The sequence below is a fragment of the Neltuma alba genome, unplaced genomic scaffold (genome assembly GCF_004799145.2).
Source record: "Neltuma alba isolate B1F8T4 unplaced genomic scaffold, ASM479914v2 tig00012116_pilon, whole genome shotgun sequence".
Classification (NCBI taxonomy): domain Eukaryota; kingdom Viridiplantae; phylum Streptophyta; class Magnoliopsida; order Fabales; family Fabaceae; genus Neltuma; species Neltuma alba.
In genome coordinates, this window is record NW_021636668.1 from 1403999 (window position 1) to 1427069 (window position 23071).

At 36.2% G+C, this 23071-nt stretch overlaps 4 protein-coding genes and 1 pseudogene across 4 annotated transcripts; 1 reads left to right on the top strand and 4 right to left on the bottom strand.

Annotated features, from left to right (window-relative positions):
- Positions 1-108: 108 nt before the first annotated feature.
- LOC114722863 (protein COBRA) lies at positions 109-3783 on the bottom strand. The gene is made up of 6 exons (XM_028908983.1): positions 3684-3783; positions 2723-2802; positions 1857-2313; positions 1453-1603; positions 1094-1365; positions 109-688 (listed from the first exon to the last, which is right to left on the bottom strand). Exons 1-6 carry the CDS (start codon positions 3781-3783, stop codon positions 399-401), a joined length of 1350 nt encoding a protein of 449 aa, XP_028764816.1. The 3' UTR covers positions 109-398.
- A 1844-nt stretch (positions 3784-5627) lies between these two features.
- LOC114722864 (protein COBRA-like) lies at positions 5628-7991 on the bottom strand (annotated as a pseudogene).
- A 1542-nt stretch (positions 7992-9533) lies between these two features.
- LOC114722931 (protein COBRA-like) lies at positions 9534-11492 on the bottom strand. The gene is made up of 5 exons (XM_028909051.1): positions 11440-11492; positions 10877-11333; positions 10417-10567; positions 10076-10320; positions 9534-9826 (listed from the first exon to the last, which is right to left on the bottom strand). The coding sequence occupies exons 2-5, from the start codon at positions 11319-11321 to the stop codon at positions 9534-9536; spliced, it is 1134 nt and encodes a 377-aa protein (XP_028764884.1). The 5' UTR covers positions 11322-11333; positions 11440-11492.
- Positions 11493-12934: 1442 nt separating this feature from the next.
- LOC114722867 (solute carrier family 25 member 44) lies at positions 12935-16916 on the top strand. Its single transcript, XM_028908986.1, has 6 exons — positions 12935-13147; positions 13755-14136; positions 14593-14789; positions 15372-15513; positions 15926-16079; positions 16481-16916. The coding sequence occupies exons 1-6, from the start codon at positions 13089-13091 to the stop codon at positions 16504-16506; spliced, it is 960 nt and encodes a 319-aa protein (XP_028764819.1). The 5' UTR covers positions 12935-13088; the 3' UTR covers positions 16507-16916.
- A 407-nt stretch (positions 16917-17323) lies between these two features.
- Positions 17324-19834, bottom strand: LOC114722868 (pheromone-processing carboxypeptidase KEX1). The gene is made up of 7 exons (XM_028908987.1): positions 19698-19834; positions 19490-19611; positions 19299-19351; positions 19122-19185; positions 18944-18986; positions 18797-18844; positions 17324-18002 (listed from the first exon to the last, which is right to left on the bottom strand). Exons 1-7 carry the CDS (start codon positions 19779-19781, stop codon positions 17670-17672), a joined length of 747 nt encoding a protein of 248 aa, XP_028764820.1. The 5' UTR covers positions 19782-19834; the 3' UTR covers positions 17324-17669.
- Between the last annotated feature and the right edge of the window lie 3237 nt (positions 19835-23071).

A 23071-nucleotide genomic window follows, 5' to 3' on the forward strand; every position in this document is an offset into this window, starting at 1 on the left:
GACGCTATGAATACTTCATCTTTTTATTCTGGTTTTGACCCTTTACCCGAGAAATGCAGAAGATAGCCTGACGCTGCAAATCCAATTATAAATCAAATCCATCTAAAATAATCGAAAATAAATAAATAGGCAGTGAATTGTACGAAGAACAACAAATACAAACGATTAAAGTGTATCTCTCCGTGAGACATGTTCCTGTATATATTATTATAATTACAATTACAATTTCATTTACAACAAGGACCAAAATACGGTACGGTATCATTACATTAAATCAGACAGATATAACAATACATCAGAACCCTTGTTGAAACTGAGCAGCAAAACATAAGACACCTGAGCTAGTTCTCAAAAATGATCTGGTCGAAATGAGAGTAGCGTGTAACACGGCAGGAACTTCAAGCAAATGTGTAGAAGACCAAGGCTACCAAGCAAGATATCATTAAGGTGAGCAGGGAAACTCCTTGCCGGGAACCAGCATTGGGCAACCAAGGGTATGAATCTGGTGGTGGCATCACACAATTGTCACCATTGAAATAGATCCTTCGAGGAAAAGCCCAGCCCTTCTCGAAAGTGAAAGTGGATTTATCCTTTCGAAAAAGTAGCTCTGACTGTACATTACCAGAACGGCCAGCTTCGTTTAGAAAATCATTGTAGAACTTAATTCCCCATAGCATTGCTGTATCATCTGTTTAAAGCAACTTTAGTTAGTTACTCCCTCACTCAATTCATGGAAGAAAGGACTAAACACAGATGTTATATGGTAACCTAATCAAAAACTTTTCAAGCTCATGCTGCAATGTGACCAGAAAAAAAATGAACATCTTAAAGAGATTTACTCCGCCTCAAATTTAAGAACCTATTTATTGTCCTTCTATCTGAGGCCATGTAACAGATATGACAGAAACATAAACCATTGCTGTAAATCTATACAGTATTTTCAATTAAGCAGCTTTCAAACTGAACATTATTTCTAACTAGCTAGTTTAAATTCATATTCATACATAGTTCCTGTCAGAAACATAGCAGGAAAAATGCATAAAAACGATGGCAGGGAAAATGCAAAGGAACAATACCATTCGAAATGACTTACTTATTACTCCGTATGGAGTTAATCCTTTGTAGTTGAAACTGAAAAGTTGGGTCAGATTGTCAAGGTTTGGGTGTTGAACAACCAAGTTCCAATCAGAATAATTCATCCTGTGGTTAAAATTGGTAATAGTGATCTTAACACGCCAGTACTCCTTGTAGTTAACCTTAACATGCCAGTGGACTCGGATGGGGCACATATGACTAGTACATTGAAGCACAGGTGCCAAGCCATTTTTCCCAGCAACAACTGATTCCAAATGGGGTGAATCCGGCCTGGAAGCACATAGAGAAGATAATGTCATAATATAATCACCAGATCAGTTTAGAAGCAATCATAATGTTCTGGTTGATGAAACTTACTCTACACAAGTAGATGAGTTGCCCCGACAGCCACATGAACATGTTGGGCAGGGAACGATAGTATCATTATAGAAAGAAGAGAGGGAGACACAACAAGTCGGAGTTTTCTGAGCTAGAAATTGTGAATACGTACATGTTACGTTCCATGTCACTGCAATATACCAAAATAACACTAAGTTCAGATTTAAGAGATATTGCTTGGGTCTTGCCAAGATACAATGAAAAAACAAGTAATTTCAAAAGTTCTCATTTCATAGTTTACATAGAATTAGACACAAGAAAGCACATGATGGCGACAGAAGTTAAAACTTTTGGATGATAAATGGTTAAAATATGAAGTGAAGGTGGGAGACAGCATTCAGATTGTTAAAAGTGAAATTGAATATAGAAGTTTAACAACTTACTGAGTGCTTGTGTTACTCTCCTTTTGTCTGGCTGTATGAATTGAGTGGGTTTCACAATTTTTCCTGGCCCACAAGTATAACCTGGTCCTGGTGCATTCAGGGTGAAGTTTTTGGGCACCTTGACTGTTTTGTTAGTGGTTCCAGCTCTTCCAACACTTACCTGAAATGAAGCAACCGCATTGGGTGGATCCTGTGCCCATGAGCTGAGAACCCCACCTTTGCAGCAATTTGCAATTTGCTGATTGTAAGGTGTTCCTGGAAGTAAATCAACAATCGTTGGGTTCTTTTTACAACAATGTGGGGGGTTTCCCTTAAATTTTGAACAGTCCCCTTGTTCAGTGGCCTGTGCTCCCATCATGCTCCATATCACCTCCTTCTTTGCCCATGTCCAACCTAAAGTCCACCCCGGTGTTGCAATGTGACGATATTGTTGGAAGTTGTGCATAGTAACTACAGCCTGTACATTCAATTGATTTTTTAGGTAGGTATCTATAGAATTAGAAGGACAAAAAATAAATCAATATGAAAAGACTGCAAGCCACAAATTTATAAATAGTCATTGATGCACTTAAATTTATTAAAACAAATCTGAATCTTGATTGCAAGCTTTAAATCTTGAGAAGAGGCTCTGAAGTGTGATTTGAAATTTAAACTGTATACAGTTTCTAATTGGGCCGATTTTTTTTATACAAACCCTTTCAGCAATTAATATTGAATCCATGCAAGCATGATCTATTACAGATCAGGAAAGTTGTGCACAATTTATGGAGGGAAAAAGAGCCAAACAAATTTTAATGCTGTGTCTTGTCTCAGAGAGGCTTTCACTGCCGATAATAGTAGATGATAAAGTAAAACAAAGTACGTACAACATAACCATCAGGGGTCCAGCTGATGATATCCCATTTGATTGTGATATTTCCATTCGGGTCAAGCGCATCATAAGCTTCTGAAAGATAAACAACCAACCAAAAAATAAAGTGTAAATGAATAGAATATTTTAACATGCCAGGCATTGAGTGGCAATGATAAGAATGAAAAATGAAAATGTGCAATACAAGCTATAGGAGACACAACACTTTTGTGCAAGTCGATGGACGATTTGTGAAACTAACTTCAATTTCTACATCATGCAACTTTCCTAGAAATTCGAATACATATTTCAATACGATGACGACACTTTAACATCCAATAAACCGTATAGCCGCCGTCGACTTCAGTCATCATCCTGCGTGGTTGACTGATTCTGATGATAAAGGATCGGCACTACTCACACAACTTAAACAGAGGAAAGAATTTCGTAAATGAATTATCCCATCCCAATTAGAAAAAAGCTCAAAAACCAACCATTATTCTGTAGCAACCGATTTCTAATGTCGGACTTCATAGATCTTAAGGACAGATGTTCGTGTTTTACTTGTCACTTCACTAAGAAAATCAAGATACTGATGCTTAACTAATTTACATTCATGCAACTTTATTTAGTTTCAATAAAAGAGCTAACCAGACCCGACTGCTGCCAACAAAAATCAAAATATTAAATTTCATCCATTTCGTTGTTCTATAACTAAATTTCAACTCAGTAAATAAACAAGCGCAGAACGGATTCTCTGTTGCGGGCATCGATAAAGACACCACAAGTTAATAAATGAGCAAGACTTCCCGATTGAAGAACAAAGAATGCGAACGCAAATCAACAGAGCGTAAGTTCCACGCACCAAGAAACGAAGTCTACCTTAAACGGAAACAACTTTCCAGCTAAAGATAATAGTCAGTCTATTCAAGAAAATTCCAAAACTTAAACTGAAAAATAAAGAACAATGAGCAAACCTGTAGAAGGGAAGAAAGAGCAAGTGAGTAGGAACAAAAATAGAATGCCGGAGCTCGCTTTCGAGAGGGATCTGATTATGGGTATCAAACAGAAACCCATTTTCTTGCGGCCGATGTGATATCGGACCCTGAGACTCCGAGTTTCCGCCTGATCAGTTCAAGATCTATGGAAACCAGAGGAAAGAAGCCGAAAGGAGAAAGAGAGAATGACCCAACAAAGAAGTAAGAGCGTGCGCGTGTGTGGAAGAAAATAACACGGAGTTAAGTGACCGCTTTGTTCCAGTTGGCTCGCCACGGATAAGAATAAATAACTAAAGCGATTGATGGAAAAAAAAAAGGGGGTCATCATGTGGGCATTGCCATGATTTTTTTTTGTTTAACCTTTAAACCAGATTCAGATTTAGATTAGGCGTACTTGCGACGAAATCAAAAGTAAAATCATGCCTTCCACTGAGAAAGAGAAAAAAAAAAAAGAATCAATAAAATCATGCCAGCAATTCAGTTGCAATAATGTAGCTAATAACCGACACCTTCATAATCATAAGTAATTTATACTTGATTTCTATGAATGTTTATGGCATTAAATTAAACTCATTCTGGTTATAAAAAAAAAAAAAAGAATCCCGCATTTTTATTTCTTAGAAAATAAAATCACCTTTTTAAATCTGTTTTATGTTATAGAGAAGATTTTGTACCAATATTAGTATTCAATCCAAACCATTACCCCTTTTTATGCCGTCAAAATTGCCCCTTATTTCCACATTGTTTATTTATTTTGGTTGTATTATGTTATATTATTGACCAATGAGAGCATGTCGGAGCAGATAATTTAACTCTCGCTTTTTTTACTTTTCTTATAACAGACGAAAATTATAATGCAGATATAATAATTATTATAATGATATAAAATCAGAACATAATATATTAAAATAGATATAATGAGTAAATAATGATTGTTATGTGATTTGTGTTTTGGGGGGGCAGTTGGTGAATAGGGTTTTCAAGGAATGAAATGCTTGTGCTTGTACCAAACGGCGCAGGTCGTAGTCGGCGAAGAGGCAGGACAGAGAAGAACCAGCTCATCTCACTAATAATTTAGCGAGCTCTATATTTGACCTCTTCTTTTAACTCACACAAGCCATCTTCAGACTTGAGCTTTCTTGTTGGCTCATTCTTGTCCTTCTAACTACATCACATTAAAAAGTAGGAAATCCCTGTCGGTGCTCATTAATCAATTCCAATTCTATTGTTTTCCTTCTCTATTTTACTTCCAATAGAAACAGTACTTTTTACATTATAGATTTATTTTTATTTCATCCTTAATACTATCTCTTATCCTAATTATAAGATCTCGTTTGTAGTTTATAAAATAGTCTATAAACGAGATCTTATAGTTAAAATCGGAGATAGTAGTATATACATATAAAGGGTTTAATATATGTCACGGTCAGTTCCCCATGAAATTTTCATAATGCATTGTCCGTGTAGAGAGGATCGGACTTTAGAGCCTGCCGACACTTCCACACTCGTGTTATGACGTTTGTGGTGGTTAAGGGAGGAGGCGTGGACCAAGACTTTCGAGTTTATACACTGTGCACTCTAATAATTTAGGTATAATTAATTGTTCTTTTTCTAATTTTTAAAAAAGTTATGATGCACGTTAAATGCTTAAAAAAATATAAAACCGCATCATATCGCTATCAAGTTATTTGTAAACTTCTTTATGTGTGCCTCCATTAGTTCATGTATTCGGTGTGCTTGATCACAAGCATATTATACATTGCATGTTTTTCTCCTCTCTCTATGTGTGTATATATTATTTTTTGGAATTGAAATTCTTATTATATATAATTCAAATTGTTTTGTTTGATAAAATTTTCCTATCAAGGGTTTATTTCTGGGAGAATTTTAATTGTTAATAACGTAAATCCAGTTCATTTGAGAAAAAATTTAGTTATTAATTAATTTATTAAGAAGCATTTGCTCATAAGGCTCAATAGGCAGTTGGCAATCATTCATAATTTGAGATGTACTCATTAGTCATTACAGACATAAGCAGAGCTATTATTTGAGTAAAGTTTAAGCCTCAATTTGAGAAATGGCATTGGGCACCACAGGGTATGCATCTGGTGGCGGCATCACACAGCTGTCACCGTTGAAATAGATCCTCCGAGGAAAAGCCCAGCCCTTCTTGAAACTAAAGGTTGATCTATGCTTTCCAAAAAGTAGCTCAGATTGTACATTACCAGAGGGCCCAGCATGGTTAAGAACATCATTGTAAAACTTAATTCCCCAGAGCATTCCTGTATCATCTGGTCAAAAGCATGCAACTTGTTAGAACTCAAACTCATATGCACAGTTCCTGTCAGAAACATAGCAGGAAAATTCATAGAAACAATCTCATTCAAAATATAACTTACTGATTGCTCTGTCTGATGATAACCCCTTGTAGTCGAAACCGAAAAGTTGGATCAGATTGTCAAAGTTGGGGTGTTGAACAGCCAAGTTCCAGTCAGAATAATTCATCCTGTGATTAAAATTGGTAATAGTGATCTTAACTCGCCAGTACTCCTTGTAGTTAGCCTTAACATGCCAGCGGACTTGGATGGGACACATATGGTTAGTACATTGAACCGAAGGTGTCAAGTGAGTTGAACCTGACCTGGAACCACATAAAGAAAATACATGTCAAAACATAATCTCCAGAGTCCAGATCAGTTTGGAAGCAATCATAGTTTCCTACTTGATGAAAACTTACTCTGCACAGCTAGATGATTTGCCCCGGCAACCACATGAACACGTTGGGCAGGGTACGATAGTATCATTATAGAAAGAAGAGAGGGAGACACAGCAAGTAGGTGTCTTATGAGCTAGATATTGTGAATACGTACATATCACATTCCATGTCACTGCAATATACCAGGACAGTGCCAAGTTTAAATTCAAGAGATGTTGCTCAGATCTTGCCAATATATGCTAAAAAAGCATGTCTTACTCATAATGCTATGATATCGTTTGATTAGATGTGAGTAGTCTAGCATATTATAAAGTTAAGCTTAATAATAGATAAATATAAAAATGTAGACTGACCCAAAAGCCCGTAATTCACATAGAATTAGATAAAATAGCAAAAAAATGTTAAGACTTTTGGATGACATATGGTTAACAACTTACTGAGTGCTTCCGCTATTCTCCTTTTGTCTGGTGTTATGAATTGGGTGGGTTTCACAATTTTTGCTGGACCACAAGTATATCCTGGTCCTGGTGCATTCAGTGTGAAGTTTTTGGGCACCTTGACTGTTGTGTTAGTGGTTCCAGCTCTGCCAACACTTAACTGAAATGAAGCAACCGACTTGGTTGGATCCTGTGCCCGTGAGCTGAGAACCCCACCTTTGCAGCAATTTGCAATTTGCTGATTGTAAGGTGTTCCTGGCAGCAAATCAACAATTGTTGGGTTCTCTTTACAACTATGTGGGATGTTTCCCTTAAATTTTGAACAATCCCCTTGTTCAGTGGCCTGTCCTCCCATCATGCTCCATATCACCTCCTTCTTCGCCCATGTCCACCCTAGAAACCACCCTGGAGCCGAAATGTGACGACATTTTTGAAAATTTTGCATAGTAACTACGGCCTGCACATTCAGCAATTAATATTACAGATCAAGAAATATGTGCACATGTTATAGAGGGAAAAAGAGCCACAAAAATTTTGATGTTGTCTTGTTTCACAAAATACAGCAAAGTACGTACAACATAACCATCAGGGGTCCAGCTGATGATATCCCATTTGATTTTGATATTTCCTTTCGGGTCAAACGCATCATAAGCTTCTGAAAGATAAACGACCAACAAAGAATTAAAGTGTAAATGAATGGGATGTTTTAACATGTCAGGAATTAAGTGACAATGATAAGACTGACAAACATAGCCTAAGTTCCACGAACCAAGAAATGAAAGTCTACCAGCGATGTAAACAACTTTGCAGCTAAAGATAATCATCAGTCTATTCGAGAAAATTCCAAAACTTAAACTGCCAAGTTATAGAACAATGAGCAAACCTGTAGAAGGGAAGCAAGAGCAAGTGAGTAGGAACAAAAAAAGAATGCCCGAGCTTGCACAGAAACCCATTTTCTTGCTGCAAAGAAGATATTGAATTCTGAGCGTCTGAGTTCAAGATATAAGTAGACTAACCCAGCAAAGAAGCAAGAGAACTCGTGTATATGGGAAGAATAACGTGGAGTTGACTGCATTGTTCCACTTTGGCTAGTCATGAAAGAATACAGAAGATAATAATTGATAAATAAACTGTCAAGTGGCCTTACCTTGCCGATAATTTTTGTCCAGAATTGAGCACAAACTAGATAGATTAGTGGTGATTTCAACGAAATTGAAAGAAAAATCAAGGCTTCCACAGAATGCTCTGGGAAGAGCTTGGATGCAGTGTTAAGATGTGGAGTTTCTTTCAGCTGCATGAAACTCAGCTCAAAGGCAAACAGTGAGAAACCAACTCATTTTTCTAACAATATGGCTCACAGCATTGAAGCGTGGGGCTACTGCCACAGCCGTTCTATGTTGACTTATGACGTTTGGGTGAGTCAAAGAAAGAGGCGTGGACCAAGACTTTAAAAACTGTGGGCTCCAATAATTTAGCTTAAATTAATTGTTTCATAAATAAAAAAAAGCGTCATGATCAAGGTAAATGCTACTCCTCCGGTTAAGACTTAACTAACTAATTTAAGTAGATTAAAAATATTAGTTAAATTAGTTAATATGATATATTTTTCCTAAAACACCCTAAGCATCTTCCTTAATTCTTTTTCTTAAAGTTAACTTGGAAAAAAACCTGACAAGTATGTAAAATAAGTCTTACATATAGGATCAATATCAACTCATTAATTAAGTCCTATATTAAGAATCGAAGGAGCATTAAACAAATTTTCATATCATATCATTATCAAGTTGCATGTTAAGAGATCACACATGCAGTTTTGGTATCTTAAAACCGAAGTCTGCTTGCGTTAAAATGGCTATTGACATGTTTCCCACTTCCTTCGTGAGATCGCATTCCACCCTCATATGGGCGACGGAACTGCTTGGTCTTGCACGAAAATGAGAAGATTGGAACACTCTTGACTCTGGGCGTCGTGTGCTCAAAGTGAACTGTTTTTCTTTGAGACTATTGACATGTTTCCCACTTCCTTCGTGAGTTACGTTGAGAGCAATGAAAATAATAATAATTTTCATTAGGCCATTAACTGGTTTTGTTTGAGAAAATATTCCCTACCAAGGGTTTATTTCTTGGAAAATTTCAGTCAAGGACTATTATAGGAAGCTTTTTTCAATCAAAAACCAACGAATTTGAAATATCTGTGTAAAACCAAATTATTAAATTTAAATAAAGTTTTGTTCATTAGCAATTATCGAAATGTCATTCCTTCATTTTTTTTTTCTTTTTGTGGAAAAAGGGTTCATCTCTCCACTTTAACCGCCCATGGAGAACGACAAGAATGCTCTAAGGATGGCCAATATGAGAAACCTGCACCTATATGGTCCTTCAGTTCACCGCAAGAAAAATATTATATATACATGTATACATATACTTCAACACACACATGTATATGGATAATACAATTAATCTTTAGGCCATTTGGTTGTTAATTTACCCAGAAGTATTTGTCAATAACTAATATGCAGATAGCGACCATTTATAATCACATTAAATCGGACAGATATAACAATATCCATCATCAAGAGCCTTGTCGAAACTGAGCAGCAAAACATAAGACACCTGAGCTAGCTCTCAGCAATGACATGGTCGAAATGAGAGTTGAGTGTAATACGGACAGAAACTTCAAGGAAATGTATAAAAGACCAAAGCCACCAAGCAAGACATCATTAATAAGGCAAGCAGGGAAACTTGTTGCTGGGAACTGGCATTGGCCAGCAAAGGGTATGCATCTGGTTGTGGCAACTCACACATGTCCCCATTGAAAAAGATCCTCCGAGGAAAAGCCCAGCTTTTGTCGAGAGCAAAGGTCGAGTTATCCTTTCGAAAAACTAGTTCTAACTGTACATCACCAGAATGGCCAGCTTGGTTCAGAAAATCGTTGTAAAACTTAATTCCCCAAAGCATTACTGTATCATCTGTTCAAAAGCATGCAACTTTAGTCAACCATTTCATGGAGAAAGGAGTAAACACACTGATGATATACCCTTTTAATCTGAGGGTTTTTACTAGATATGACAGAAACATCAAATCTATGCACTATTTTCAATCAGACAGCTTCAAAAATCAAAACCGTTGTTGAAGCTCATACTCATGATGCATATTTCCTGCCTGCAGAACCATAGCAGGGAAAATTCATAAAAACAATGTCATTCAAAATAACTTACTTGTTGTTGCTCCGTATGATGCTAATCCCTTGTAGTTGGAACCGGAAAGTTGGGTCAGATTATCAACGTTTGGGTGTTGAACAAGCAAGTTCCAGTCAGAATAATTCGTCCTATAATTAAAATTGGTAACATTGATCTTAACTCGCCAGGATCCTTTGTCGTTACCCTTAACATGCCAGTGGACTTGGATGGGGCACATATGACTAGTACATTGAATCGAAGGTGTCAAATGAGGTGAATCCGACCTGGAACCACGTAGAGAAGATAAGTGTCAAAGCATAATCTCCAGATCAGTTTAGAAGCAATCATAATATGACTAGTGCATTGATGAAGTTACTTACTCTGCACAGCTAGACGAATTGCCCCCACAGCCACATGAACATGATGGGCAGGGTATGATAGTATCATTATAAAAAGAAGAAAGGGAGACACAGCAAGGAGGATTTTTATGAGCTACGAATTGTGCATATGTACATATCACATTCCATGTCACTGCAACATACCAGAATAATGCCAAGTTTTAAATTTAAGAGATTTTGCTCATATCTTGCCCATATACAGTAAAAACACATGTAAATATAAAATTCCCTACACATAATGTTAAGATATCATGTATGAGGAGTCCCATATCATATAGAGTGAAGGTTAATAACAGACACACGCGCGCGCGCGCGCGCATTATGAACTAATGATTCACATAGAATTAGATGCAAGAGCGATGGAAGTTAAAACTTTTGGGTGACCTATGGTTAACATATTCATACTGTCAGTGAATATAAGAATAGGGGTTTAACGACTTACTGAATGCTTGTGTTATCCTTCTTTTGTCTGGTGTTATGAATAATGTGGGTTTCACAATTTTTGCCTTTCCACAAGTATAACCTGGTCCTGGTGCTTTCAGGGTGAAATTTTTGGGCAACCTGACTGTTCTGTTAGTAGTTCCAGCTCTGCCGACACTTAACTGAAATGAAGCAACCGCATTGGTTGGGTCCTGTGCCAATGAGCTGAGTACCCCACCTTTGCAGCAATGTGCAATTTTCTGATTGTAAGGTGCTCCGGGAAGCAAATCAACAATTGCTGGGTCCTTTTTACAACAATTTGGGATGTTTCCTTTAAATTGTGAACAATTCCCTCGTTCAGTGGCCTGTCCTCCCACAATGCTCCATATCACCTCTTTCTTTGCCCATGTCCATCCTAAAGTCCACCCTGGTGCTGCGAAGTGACGATATTGTTGGAAGTTGTGCATAGTAACTAGAGCCTGTACACTCAGCAATTAATATGGAATCGTATTTTGATGTTGTGTGGTCTCGTAAAGACTTTCGTTGCTGCTATTAAGAGATGATAAAGTCAGACAAAGTACGTACAACATAACCATCGGAGGTCCAGTTGATGACATCCCATTTGATCGTGATATTTCCATACAGGTCAATCGCATCAGAAGCTGAAAGATAAATAACCGACCAAATGATAAGAATGAAGGGGATATTTTAACGTGTCAGGCGTTGAGTGACAATGACAAGAATGAAGAATGAAAATGTACTGTACAAAAAAATTCAAAGAACAAACCTGTAGAAGGGAAGCGAGAGCTAGCGAGGAACAGAAAAAATAGAATGCCGAAGCTTGCATTCCAGAGGGATGTAATTATGGGTATCAAACAGAAACCCATTTTGTTGGTGCTGAGCAGATGTGGAATTCTTAGCCTCTGAGATTTTTGTGGTGAGTTAAAGATCTATGGAGATTGACCCAGCAAAGAAGCAAGAGCGCATGTGTGGGAAATATAACAAGGAGTTGACTGCACTGTTCCAGTTGGCTACTCATTAAGAATAAATAATATAATAATTGATACACAAATCGTCATGTGACCTTACCTTGCCAGTGATTTTTGTTTAAACTTTAAATAAACTTGATTAGCGGTACATATTTTAAACAAAATCAAAAGAAAAATCAGGCCTTCCATCTAGACTGCTATGGGGAAGAGCTGGGATGCTTTGCTGAGATGTGCAGTTTCTTTCAGCTGCAAAATCATGCATGAGGCAAACAGTGAGGAACCGCCTCATCTTCAACCTCTTGCTGCCTCAATCTTGTGAGATTCTTCAAAGCACATGGAATCAAGGAATTGGATTCTTTCATACTCCCTAACATTTCTTAGTCAAAGGTGTGACTTTAATTCAAGAACGTAATTCGGGCAAGAGTTTGTGTTAGTTAACTGATTTATGAATGAGTGTTTTTAACAATAAATATTTCATACTCTTCATATCCTTAATATATAATATCTATTTAACTAATTTGATTATATTAAAGAAATTAGATAAGTTCATTAATTATAAAAATGATAAATATGAGAAATAAGTCTTATAGTTAGGATCAAAATCAACTTAATAATTAGATCCTATATTAAGGATCGAACGAGTAACATGCTAAGAACAAAATTATTTTCTCAAGGTAAATCCTAAAATTTTTGTTGCCTCGGCAAAATATTTCCGATCAAGGTTTATTTCATTTCTTTCAAATATTTTTCATTCTTTTTCGGATTTTTTTTTTTGGGTCAAAATTCTTTTTCGGATTAAATTCATAAAACAAAGGAGATATTCTGATAGGTTTATTTATTAGGTTAAAACAAACTTTAGACATTCAAGTCTTTTGATTTTGATTCTTCAAATTTTAAATTATAGATTTTATTCCTTTAAATTTCTTTTTATTTAAAATATTTGTTTCTATAATTTAATAAAATTTGAATGATTTTGTTTAGGATCAAAATTTATTTTTTGAAACTTTATAAACTAAAACCAAAATAAAAACAATCTTTAATTAATCCTTTCATTTCTTCCAAAAACAGGGGGGAGAGACAGAGAGAAGAAAATTACGCGCACAACCTCCCTCCCCTCTCTCACCCGCCACTCGAGCCTTGTTTCCGCTCCAAGAATTTAGAAGAGTAGCACCTTTCGGCATTGGATGGGTTCCTCAGTTTCCTGCGAAATTTGATATATATTGGATCCCGGGGTCCCAAGACCCAATGACAGCGTCCGATTCGCGATCCCACTCGTTCGGCCAGACTGAGATTAACTGGGACAAGTAACGCTTGATCTCTCTTAATTTTCCGATTCGCACCTTCTTTTAAGAAAAAATATTTGATGCGACGGTTCGCTCAGCAAATTCATTCTCTCTTCTTGTTTTTTTGGTATAGTATTGACGGTTTATTAATGACATTTGAGTCACTGAACGAATGCGCTATTAACTATTTTGGTCAATATATGGTTCATTTTGAATATATTTATTGTACGAAATGACTTCTTATACCTCTGTTTAATATGCTTTGCTGAGTCCATTATTGGTGTTGTAGTTTCGCGAAGTCCTATGGTATTGTTTTATTGGTGAGGATTAGTGGGATGGCTTCATATTTTGTTTGTATAGTAAAAATCAAACGAAATGAAATCGAGGCTGACTGATTCTTTGTTTGGGAAAAGTGAGAAGCATCAAAATTTTCATATTCTATAGGCACTGAACCTGTTAAAAATGTTTGATAATGCTTGCTGACTGGAATCGGTCCTAATGGGAAGTCATAAATGTTGGTTTCTTTCCTTCCAAGGAAGCGTTTAGTTGGCTGTAGGAAGTCATATATGAACCTATAGGTCTTTGTGTCTTCAAGCTCTCTATATTGATTAGTTACTCATTTCTGCAGGCTAGATAAAACGAAGTTCTATGTTGTGGGAGCTGGACTCTTTACAGGTGTCACATTGGCACTCTACCCAGTTTCTGTAGTGAAGACTAGACTGCAGGTTGCCTCGAAGGATACTGGAGAAAGAAATGCATTTTCTGTTATAAAGGGATTACTTAGAACAGATGGGATTCCGGGTCTGTATAGAGGATTTGGCACAGTCATCACTGGTGCAATTCCTGCCAGAATCATATTTCTTACGACCCTAGAGACCACTAAGGTGGCCGCCTTCAGGATGCTTGAACCATTTAGACTCTCCGAAACCGGCCAGGCAGCCATAGCAAATGGAGCTGCTGGCTTGACATCATCACTTTTAGCTCAAGCTGTGTTTGTTCCCATTGATGTGGTACGAAAGTTTGATTCATGTCGTCTATGCATTTGGCTATGTGCTCGTTCGTATCTGCCGAGGGTTTGTAGCACTGTATACCTTGTTTGCAGTATGATGGTCAATTTCATTTTATCTTGGTTGAAAATTTTGCGTGCAGCTCTATGTGTATATTTGCTGATTTGGCATACAGACATGTTTTGTCTTTGCCTTGATGCTTTGCTAATGATTTTTTGAAGTTACATGAGTGACAGATATTTGCATAAATAAGGACTGTTATTAAATATTTAGGCTTGGTATTGGACTGTTACTAAATATTATTACCCATGATCTGTCTTTCTGTTGTCTTGTCTGCTGCTTTCGTTTTATTATGGTGACATTCTTACCCTGATCATTTTTCTTGATAATTTTTTCTTCTTTTATCAAAATAGCAACGTTTCTTATATGTTAATTACCTTTAGGTCGATTGATACTCAGGTGAGCCAAAAGTTGATGGTGCAAGGATACTCAGGTCATGCTCAATATAATGGTGGTCTGGATGTTGCTCGTAAAGTGTTAAGATCAGATGGCATCCGGGGATTATATAAAGGATTCGGTCTTTCTGTTATGACATATGCTCCTTCTAGTGCTGTATGGTGGGCAAGCTATGGTTCAAGCCAACGCTTAATTTGGAGGTGAGACATGTCACTAATAACACTAAGTTATTGTATTTGCCTCTAAAATTAATTGGGCTAGAGACATGGTGATACACGTTGCTAATAACTCTAAGATGTTTTATTTACCTCTTCAGATAATTGTATATTATTATCAAATGGCAGTAAGATCTAAATACCCATGGAAATCCATTGAACTCTTATTTTCTCCTTTTAAAATTAAACAAGTATTTTGAGTCATCTGTCCCATGAATTGGTAGCATGAGTGTTGGAAAACCCCGCATGTGACTTTTTTCATGGTACCTGGTACACTCTAAATTTTCAAATTGCGGCCATTTGGCATGTGTGATGGTGTAACATCATGCAGGTAGTGAATTATTGCAAGTAAAAAATGATAGGATTCATCTGGCTGAAATGCTATGCACCGCATAAGCCAATCAAGTGGCAAGCTAAAATTGCAGAAACATGCAATTAAAGCTAATTGATGTTATCAGTAGCGGGTAATGAACTTAGCACATCATGCAAACACCAATGTTTTTATATGTACATGTTTGCACGAACTTTTTCATATTAAGGAGAATCAACTCCTGGTTGCTTGGCCAGATTCTTGGGCTATGCAGAAAATAAGGAAGGCAAACCTGGAGTGCAGAAGATCGTTTTAGTTCAGGCTACCGGGGGAATTATTGCTGGCGCAACTGCATCCTGCATTACGACACCATTGGATACTATTAAGACACGATTACAGGTGTGCGTAGCCAATGTTTGATTAATGTTAGATTCATTATTCCCTGCTATCATCAAAGTGGATGCGTCATTTTTTTTGTTGGTTAAAGTGGTTGTTCTTCATTGTTTAATAACATTACATCATACGCACTTTAACATTAGTATGGAGTTATTGAATGGAACCTTTGGATTAACAGTATATTTAAATATTTAATTGTTTATAGAGTATAATGGCATTGTGCAGTCCACATAACCGATCCTACTTAATGGGACAAGGCTTATTGTTATTGTAACATTAGTACAGTGCGATTAGGATGATGATGATGGAGGGTTCAATGAACATTTAATAATTGTAATTTAGTTTTTCAATTATCTTTTTGTAGTTCCAGTCACAGTCTATTTAATTGTTCTGACTCAACAGTTACGCACTTCAGGTGATGGGACATGAAAATAAAAGCTCTGTGAAACAAGTTGTCAAAGACTTGATAAACGAGGACGGTTGGAAAGGTTTATACAGAGGGTTAGGTCCAAGATTTTTCAGCATGTCGGCGTGGGGTACTTCTATGATATTAGCTTATGAATATCTGAGTAAGATCTGTCTCTATGCTCTCTTAATGTGTGTGCAGTTGTTCAGGTGTAGTGCATTCGAATACTGAATAGTAAGAAATAATTATCCACACGTAGCTGTTTACGGTATTTGCCTGGCTTTGGGTTTGGTTATTATGATATTATAATACTACCTCCAATCCTTAATATTACTTCCGGTTCTAATTATAAGACCTCCTTTGTAGTCTAGAAACAAGTTACTATAATTAGGACTGTAGGTAGTATAATTTAAATTGAATTGCAAACTAGATTTTATATTGAGAATCAGAAATAGTAATATAGACGTGAATTTGGATTGAGTTAATATATCATGGATTATGGTGCACTTGACTCTGCCACATATTTGGCTCATCCTGAAAGTTTGTTTATATTTCTTTGAGCAGAGCGCTTGTGTGCAAAAGATGAATAGACAGACGCAAACGGTTCACCTCATCTTCGCCCAAGATTAGTTCATGTGGTTAGAAATCTTCTTCTTGGGCAATGATGTTGAATAAGCAATAATGGACTACGAGCCTGCCACCTTAAGCACGGGGTCGGTTCTGGACATTTATTAGTCTTATGATTGAAGGGTTAAACTACAGGCATTGAAGTTATTGCTTCTGATTATAATTGAAACAGCTATTGGATGCACTAGCATAGATAAGGAATTTTTCCAACTAGGAACTTTTATTAGTACCATTCATTTTTAATGACTAGTACGGATTAGGGATCTATTTTATCAGCATTGGATAATGCTTCAAACTGAGATGGAGCTCTTTTTAAATGTATGATGCTCGGATTTGGCTCCATTTTCGCCATTTATTCTTTAGGGTTATCTAATATGCATTATGTTAGGTATTTGCAGTGAGGTCTGTTAACTAACAGATTGACGGCTACGGTTTAAGCTTATAATTTTCCCTCAGAAGAATATGAACTTTGGTCCTAGCGTACAAGAAAATAATGAAATGATGGTCGATCTTAATACCACCAACCATAGCTACAGGGAACATTTCTGTTACTAAAGCTATTAAATTTCGAAGCTAAGATTCAATGAGGTTCCTTTCAAGCTAGCCAGAAACATGCATGCATCGAAGACAAATTGGTTATAACTACATTTGTAAGGTGTTTGGGAATGCTTAAAAATGCTTCTAAGAAGCACTTTTTCACAAAACCCATATATTTACTTCATAAACCGTAAAAACACTTTTAAAACCATGATTTGATTTACATCTAAACACTCTTTTAGAATACTAGAATTTTCAAATTCAACAATCAAAATCACAAATATAGGTCAAGCACCGCATGGATGAGATCCTTTTCCCATGAAGTAACATCCATGGGAATATTCGTTAAATAAAAAATTTGTCCTCGTCGCCTAGGATTAGTCCAGCACTCATATTTTCCTCCCAGTCTCTGGAGAATACATCAAAACTTTATCTTCCAAAATTTGCGCTCGACCATGTTAAATTTTCTATCTAAAATTTAGATTTAGACGTACCAAAAGTAACTGCAACAACGTCAAGCATCCTGTATGAGATTTGTGGAAAACTGAAATGTATATAAATCTCATCCTCAATCACTCATTCTTTGCATTCATTTACTCCGAAGCTTCTCATGGTTGTCATCATCTTCATTGTCATCTTCACAATCTTCGTTGTCACTGTTATCATCGTTATTATCTTCATCATCGCATTCTTCATTCTCACCATTATCTTCTTCGTCACAATCTTCGTTTTCACTGTCATCGTCTTCATCATCACTATCAACATATTTATCATCATAAATTTCACCACCATCATGATCTCCATTAGGTCTGTTCTGTTTAGCATAATCCTCCAGAGATGCATTGGGAAACAAATCTCCAACCTTATTATCTTTAGTATCTGTAGGAGTTTTTGCCGAACATTTGGATTTGCCTCTGTTCATCTATTAACAAAAGCATAGAATAGAGAACAATTAGCGGCGTACATAGAGCATGATTAAAACACAGGACAGTATTAAATCACAGTGTAAATGCATATGCATCAATATCGGGTAATATAGACAACTTCGTAAAAACCAAAAAGTAGTGGAGTTTAAGATCAATATTCCTTTTATTTTGGCAATGCCCTCTCCTTATTTTCGAGGTAAAAGACTTTACTGGGAGCTTGAAAATGGTACTAGTGGAGGTTTACTTTTCAAAAATATTATGAATATATAGTAATTAGAAGCATTAGATGAACCATATGATGTATCATACTGTTGCAGATCAAAATTATCCTTAGATATTACCCTGGTTAAAGATTTTTAGGAGGCCCACGAGTTTAAAATTATTCTCAGAATCTGAGTTTAGAAGTGGTGAATCATGAATATTTTGAACCAAATATCACTAGCATTGAGCCAATGAGCCCTATAACTGCAAGAATTTGAACACATTAGAGCATTCTCTTCATACAATCACACTAGCCATCAAATGAAATGGAAAATGTTACGCAGCCTACTAACAAAAGAGTAACTATCAACAAGTTCATGAATCATCATGATGCAGCCATTTTAGGTCACTTGACCTTAATTCTCGTAATAAACGATTCCAAATAAAAATCTGCAAGCTAGTGCTTTGTCGTCTAATCTATTTCAATGCAAAGGCAATCAGGCAAATTTGCACGATTAGGAACAAAGGGAAGCAGGATATAAGATGAAAAAGTAAACAAGTACGTTGAGAATAATTTTTAGAATCTTACAGCACGCAATAGGGTTCTTCTGTCCCTCTCCCGAGAATTCTTAATAGCCTGTGACAAGAACACAGAAACAATTATAATGTTCATAAGGCAACTTGAGAGAGACAGAGAGGGGGGGGGGGGATTTTTTTTTTTTTTTTTAAAAGGAACCTCCTCAAGCTGTTTTTGCTCAGCTTCTACATCTGAAAGATCCCTACAAAGAGGAAAAACAAAGTTAATAAGAATAATACTCCTTTCCCCCCTTCTTTTGCAGTGCCCATGTTCATGTTTCACAAATGACAAAACAAATAAAACAGAAGCAGAATTATTCTTAAAATGTTAAGACGACCTTCCAACTATTCGATCTACAGCGCAACAACACTTTGCGCAAACACCATGCTCCTTGGCACAGCCTACACTATCACTAAAACCAATCAGTTAAGACAAAGTGCCAGAAACAACATGTCTCTACAAACTGAAACAAGCAAAAATAACAACAAAAGATTAAGGAGAGAGCGAAACCAACCAGAACACAGGTTATGGTAAGCTTGACGAACAGCACGTTTAGAGCATCTCTGGCTGCAACATTAGACATTCGAAAAGGCCAATAAACTAACCAAATACAGCAATGCTAAAATCTAACGCAATAATTACAGCAAAACAGAGACTTGTACTTTCCAAAAGATAAAATAAAGAAAGAAGGAAGAAAGGAAATACCATTTGGCAGGTTCGACAAGGGGCTTGTACTTTCCATAACGGCGTTTCCAGTCGATCTGTTCTTTACAGCGAGGGCAAACCCCAGTGATTTCAGATAAAGGCCTGAACCTTCCTCCTACCTCCTGCACGAGCGGGTGAGAATTCAATCCCAGAAACAATCAAAATTTAAAAAGAATATCTGAAGAAACGAAGAGTGATGAGCTCTCACAGTTTCGTTGATCTTACGGCTGGCGTTGGGTTTCCAGGCGTACTTGTTCTGGTGCTTCGGCTGTCCCCGCCGCCTACTGCTCATCTTCAATACCCTTTGCGCCACCGCCTGAAGTCTTGGGCTTATGAGGCTTTGCCCTCCTTCCCAGCAGGAAAATACTGCGTTCTTTTTGGAATTTTTCTAAGAAAAAATTCCGATAGGTCCTAAATAAAATATAATATTAAAAAATTGAGTTTTGATAAAGTTGGTTTGTAAATAAACGACTCGCAGATTGGCTTGTAAATATAAATAGATAAATTTAAGTTATATGTATAAATTTGACTTGTAAATATAAAGTTTTAACAGGTTTTTATTTTTAATTTTGTATTTACCACTTATGAGTAATTTTTTCTAGATACTTTTGGAACAGCTTCTCTTCACTAATCGATTATTCCACTCTTTGTTGATCTTTTAAGTGTTATAGTTTCAAATAATAAATTTTAGTTTTTTTATTTCATTTGCAATGTAAGTCCTTATATTTTGATAAGGATCTGGACCCAAAGTTAATAGTGTTAAATATGCTTACGTGTCATTTACCATTGTTTATTTTGCTGACATGGCATACTTATTGGGCAGGCCAACTCGACATGTGATTTTAATAAATAAAAAAACCCTCACCTTCTTTCTAAAATTAGCGGCATTCTCATTGCGTATCATCGTCATCATCTCACTTTTTTTCATACCGTTGTCGTTTGGCATTCTCAAAACTACGGTTTCAGAAGCATTTTTCTGCAAAACGAGGTAACCTCCTCCACATATTTACTTCGTAATTTGTAAAAACACTTCTGAAACTATGGTTTGGTTTCTATCCAAACACTCTTGTAATAACTTGAGGAGCCAAATGGTAGGAACTATAGGAACTAACGTAGTAAATGAAATAAAATTTAAAGGAACAAAAGTTATTATTTAAAATTATATAAACTAAAATTAAAATGAAAGAAAAATATAATGACTAAATATTATATTAACTCTAGCTCTTATGACAAACAGGACAAGTACGGATTGGTGTTGCTAGCAATTCCATGATGTGAACGGAGAAAGGACGATATACTTAGAGAGGGGATGCAAATGCAATAATAACTAAGGACGCAACATCATGCAAAGCTTCGTAGGAGTTTAAACTGTTATTGATTTACCTTTTGTTTGGACAAATATTTTTGCAGTCTTCTAAAATTAATTATTGAAGCTACACCATTCCAGTACATGCTGCAAAAATACAAGATACATTTAATTATGAAACAAAGCAACAACAAAAAAAATATAGTCTCTATTTTTACTATAAGAGTTATTTAATTAATTTAAATAAATTAAAATAATTAATTAATTATCACAAATATGACATTACTTACTTTAAATTATATATTAGTTTATAAGTTAAGTAAACTAATTTGTTAAAAAATAATAGTAAATATAAAGATATTATATTTACAGCCAAATCCTATGCTTTCAGCTTCTTCCTCTAAGGCCCTGAAGGAATAAAAAAGGAGCACTGGGGATATTTTAACCGGTCTGAAGGTGACGTGGGCATTTGGATGAATATAATTTGATGATGACACGAGGAGTATGAACGACCTAAGACAACGCGGACAAGCAAACAACATATACGAAAGTTGTTATGCGCACCTTATCCTGGGAACCAACGTTTGTGAACATGAACATCTCTTTGTCGACTTCAACCAAAAAGTCAGGCGTGAACATGAACATCTCTCAGTCAACTTCAACCAAAAGATGATTAGTCTTTCATATCAAGATTTGTTTAACTTTTCTTTTAATTTCAAATATAAAATTCAAATTCACGTTATTTCTTATATTTATTTATTTTTTTTAAAATAATTTTTGTAACAGTGGTAGTTCTAGTCAGTATACTTAACTAGCAAAAGTATTTTAAGAAAGACAACATTTATTTATTACAAATAACTAACGTAACTAATTTTTTTAATCTACTCAAATTAGTTAACTAGTTCTTATATCAAGGCTGTATCAATTTAATTTAATTTAATTCTGGCAAGTCTCCTCTACTCCTACTCGCTGAAGACTGATCCTCCTGGATGTCCAAATAATTTGCCGCTCTCTATTATGAATTCATTATTGATATCAATCAATTGTTATGGGATTCTTTTTCATTGTTGATGTGTATGTTGCATTTTAAATAGGTTCATTCACTTATTAAAACAGAAGTAATTGTTGTCCTCTCCTCTTCACCCATTAAGCCAATTCATGCATTAATATTAACCGGGGTGGATTAACGGCAATATTTTCTTGTCATTCGTCAAACGTAACGTGTGTATTGTGCCATTTATCACTTAAATTCATGCTTCCCACCAAACCACCTTCCTTGCAAAACCCAGTTGATTTCGTCCAAAATGGGGTCTCTTCTGCGCTTCCTATTTGTCATATCTCCCTTGTTTTACGGTGTCGCTGCTGCTGCTTCTTGCTCTGGTGGAACTTGCAGGGTCTGTATCTTCCACCCCTTCTTCATCAATCCAATTCTTTCGTCTTTAACTTTCCTTGTGAACGATCTCTGTGGTTTAAATTTGAAATCTTTCGCTAGCTTCTTGATGACTGTTCGTCTGATCGAGATTGTGGTTCGGGCCTGTACTGTTTCTCGTGCCCTCTTGGATTCTCAGGCTCTAGGTGTGTAAGATCAGCCATTACAGACCAGTTCAAGCTCATTGTAAGTAAGATGCAATATGTGTGTGTGTGTGTGTATCTCCCTATCTTTTCGCCTAATTCTTAGCAAATTGCCATAACAACGCACTCACAATCCACATCAGAAACTGCGTCGTCGTTTAACAATCATCAGTAACTTTTGGATTATTTGATTCTGCTCTGTTTTCTTGGAAGGACTATGGCCCCATATATAATTATCTAATCCAGAATGGGTCAACGTAACAGTAGATTTTTGTGAATACATGCGTTTTCGTTTACAGTGTATTTTTAGTCTCAGTACCTCATTATTAACTTGGTTTATTATCCACTCTCTACTCCTCTCGTGTCAACAGCGGTTGGGCATATCAGGGAATCAAGACTTCTAGTGACATAATAAAACTTAACAAAACTCTGATGAAAATCAACATGTAGGGAGTCTAATCAGATTTATCATATATTGAGTAAAGATTAAATTTATTCAAAATATCTACAATTTCTGAAATTTGATCGATACAGGAAATTTTGAAGGCAGGGTATCTCAATTTTTTTTTCTTTTTTTTTTGCATTTCTCTGCCTTTCAACAAATATGCATTTCTGACAACACACAATGCTTTTGCCATTAATGGAGAGCCGTCTCACACAGGAGTTCCTCGCTTAGCACTCCCCAACCAAGAAGACACTGTCAC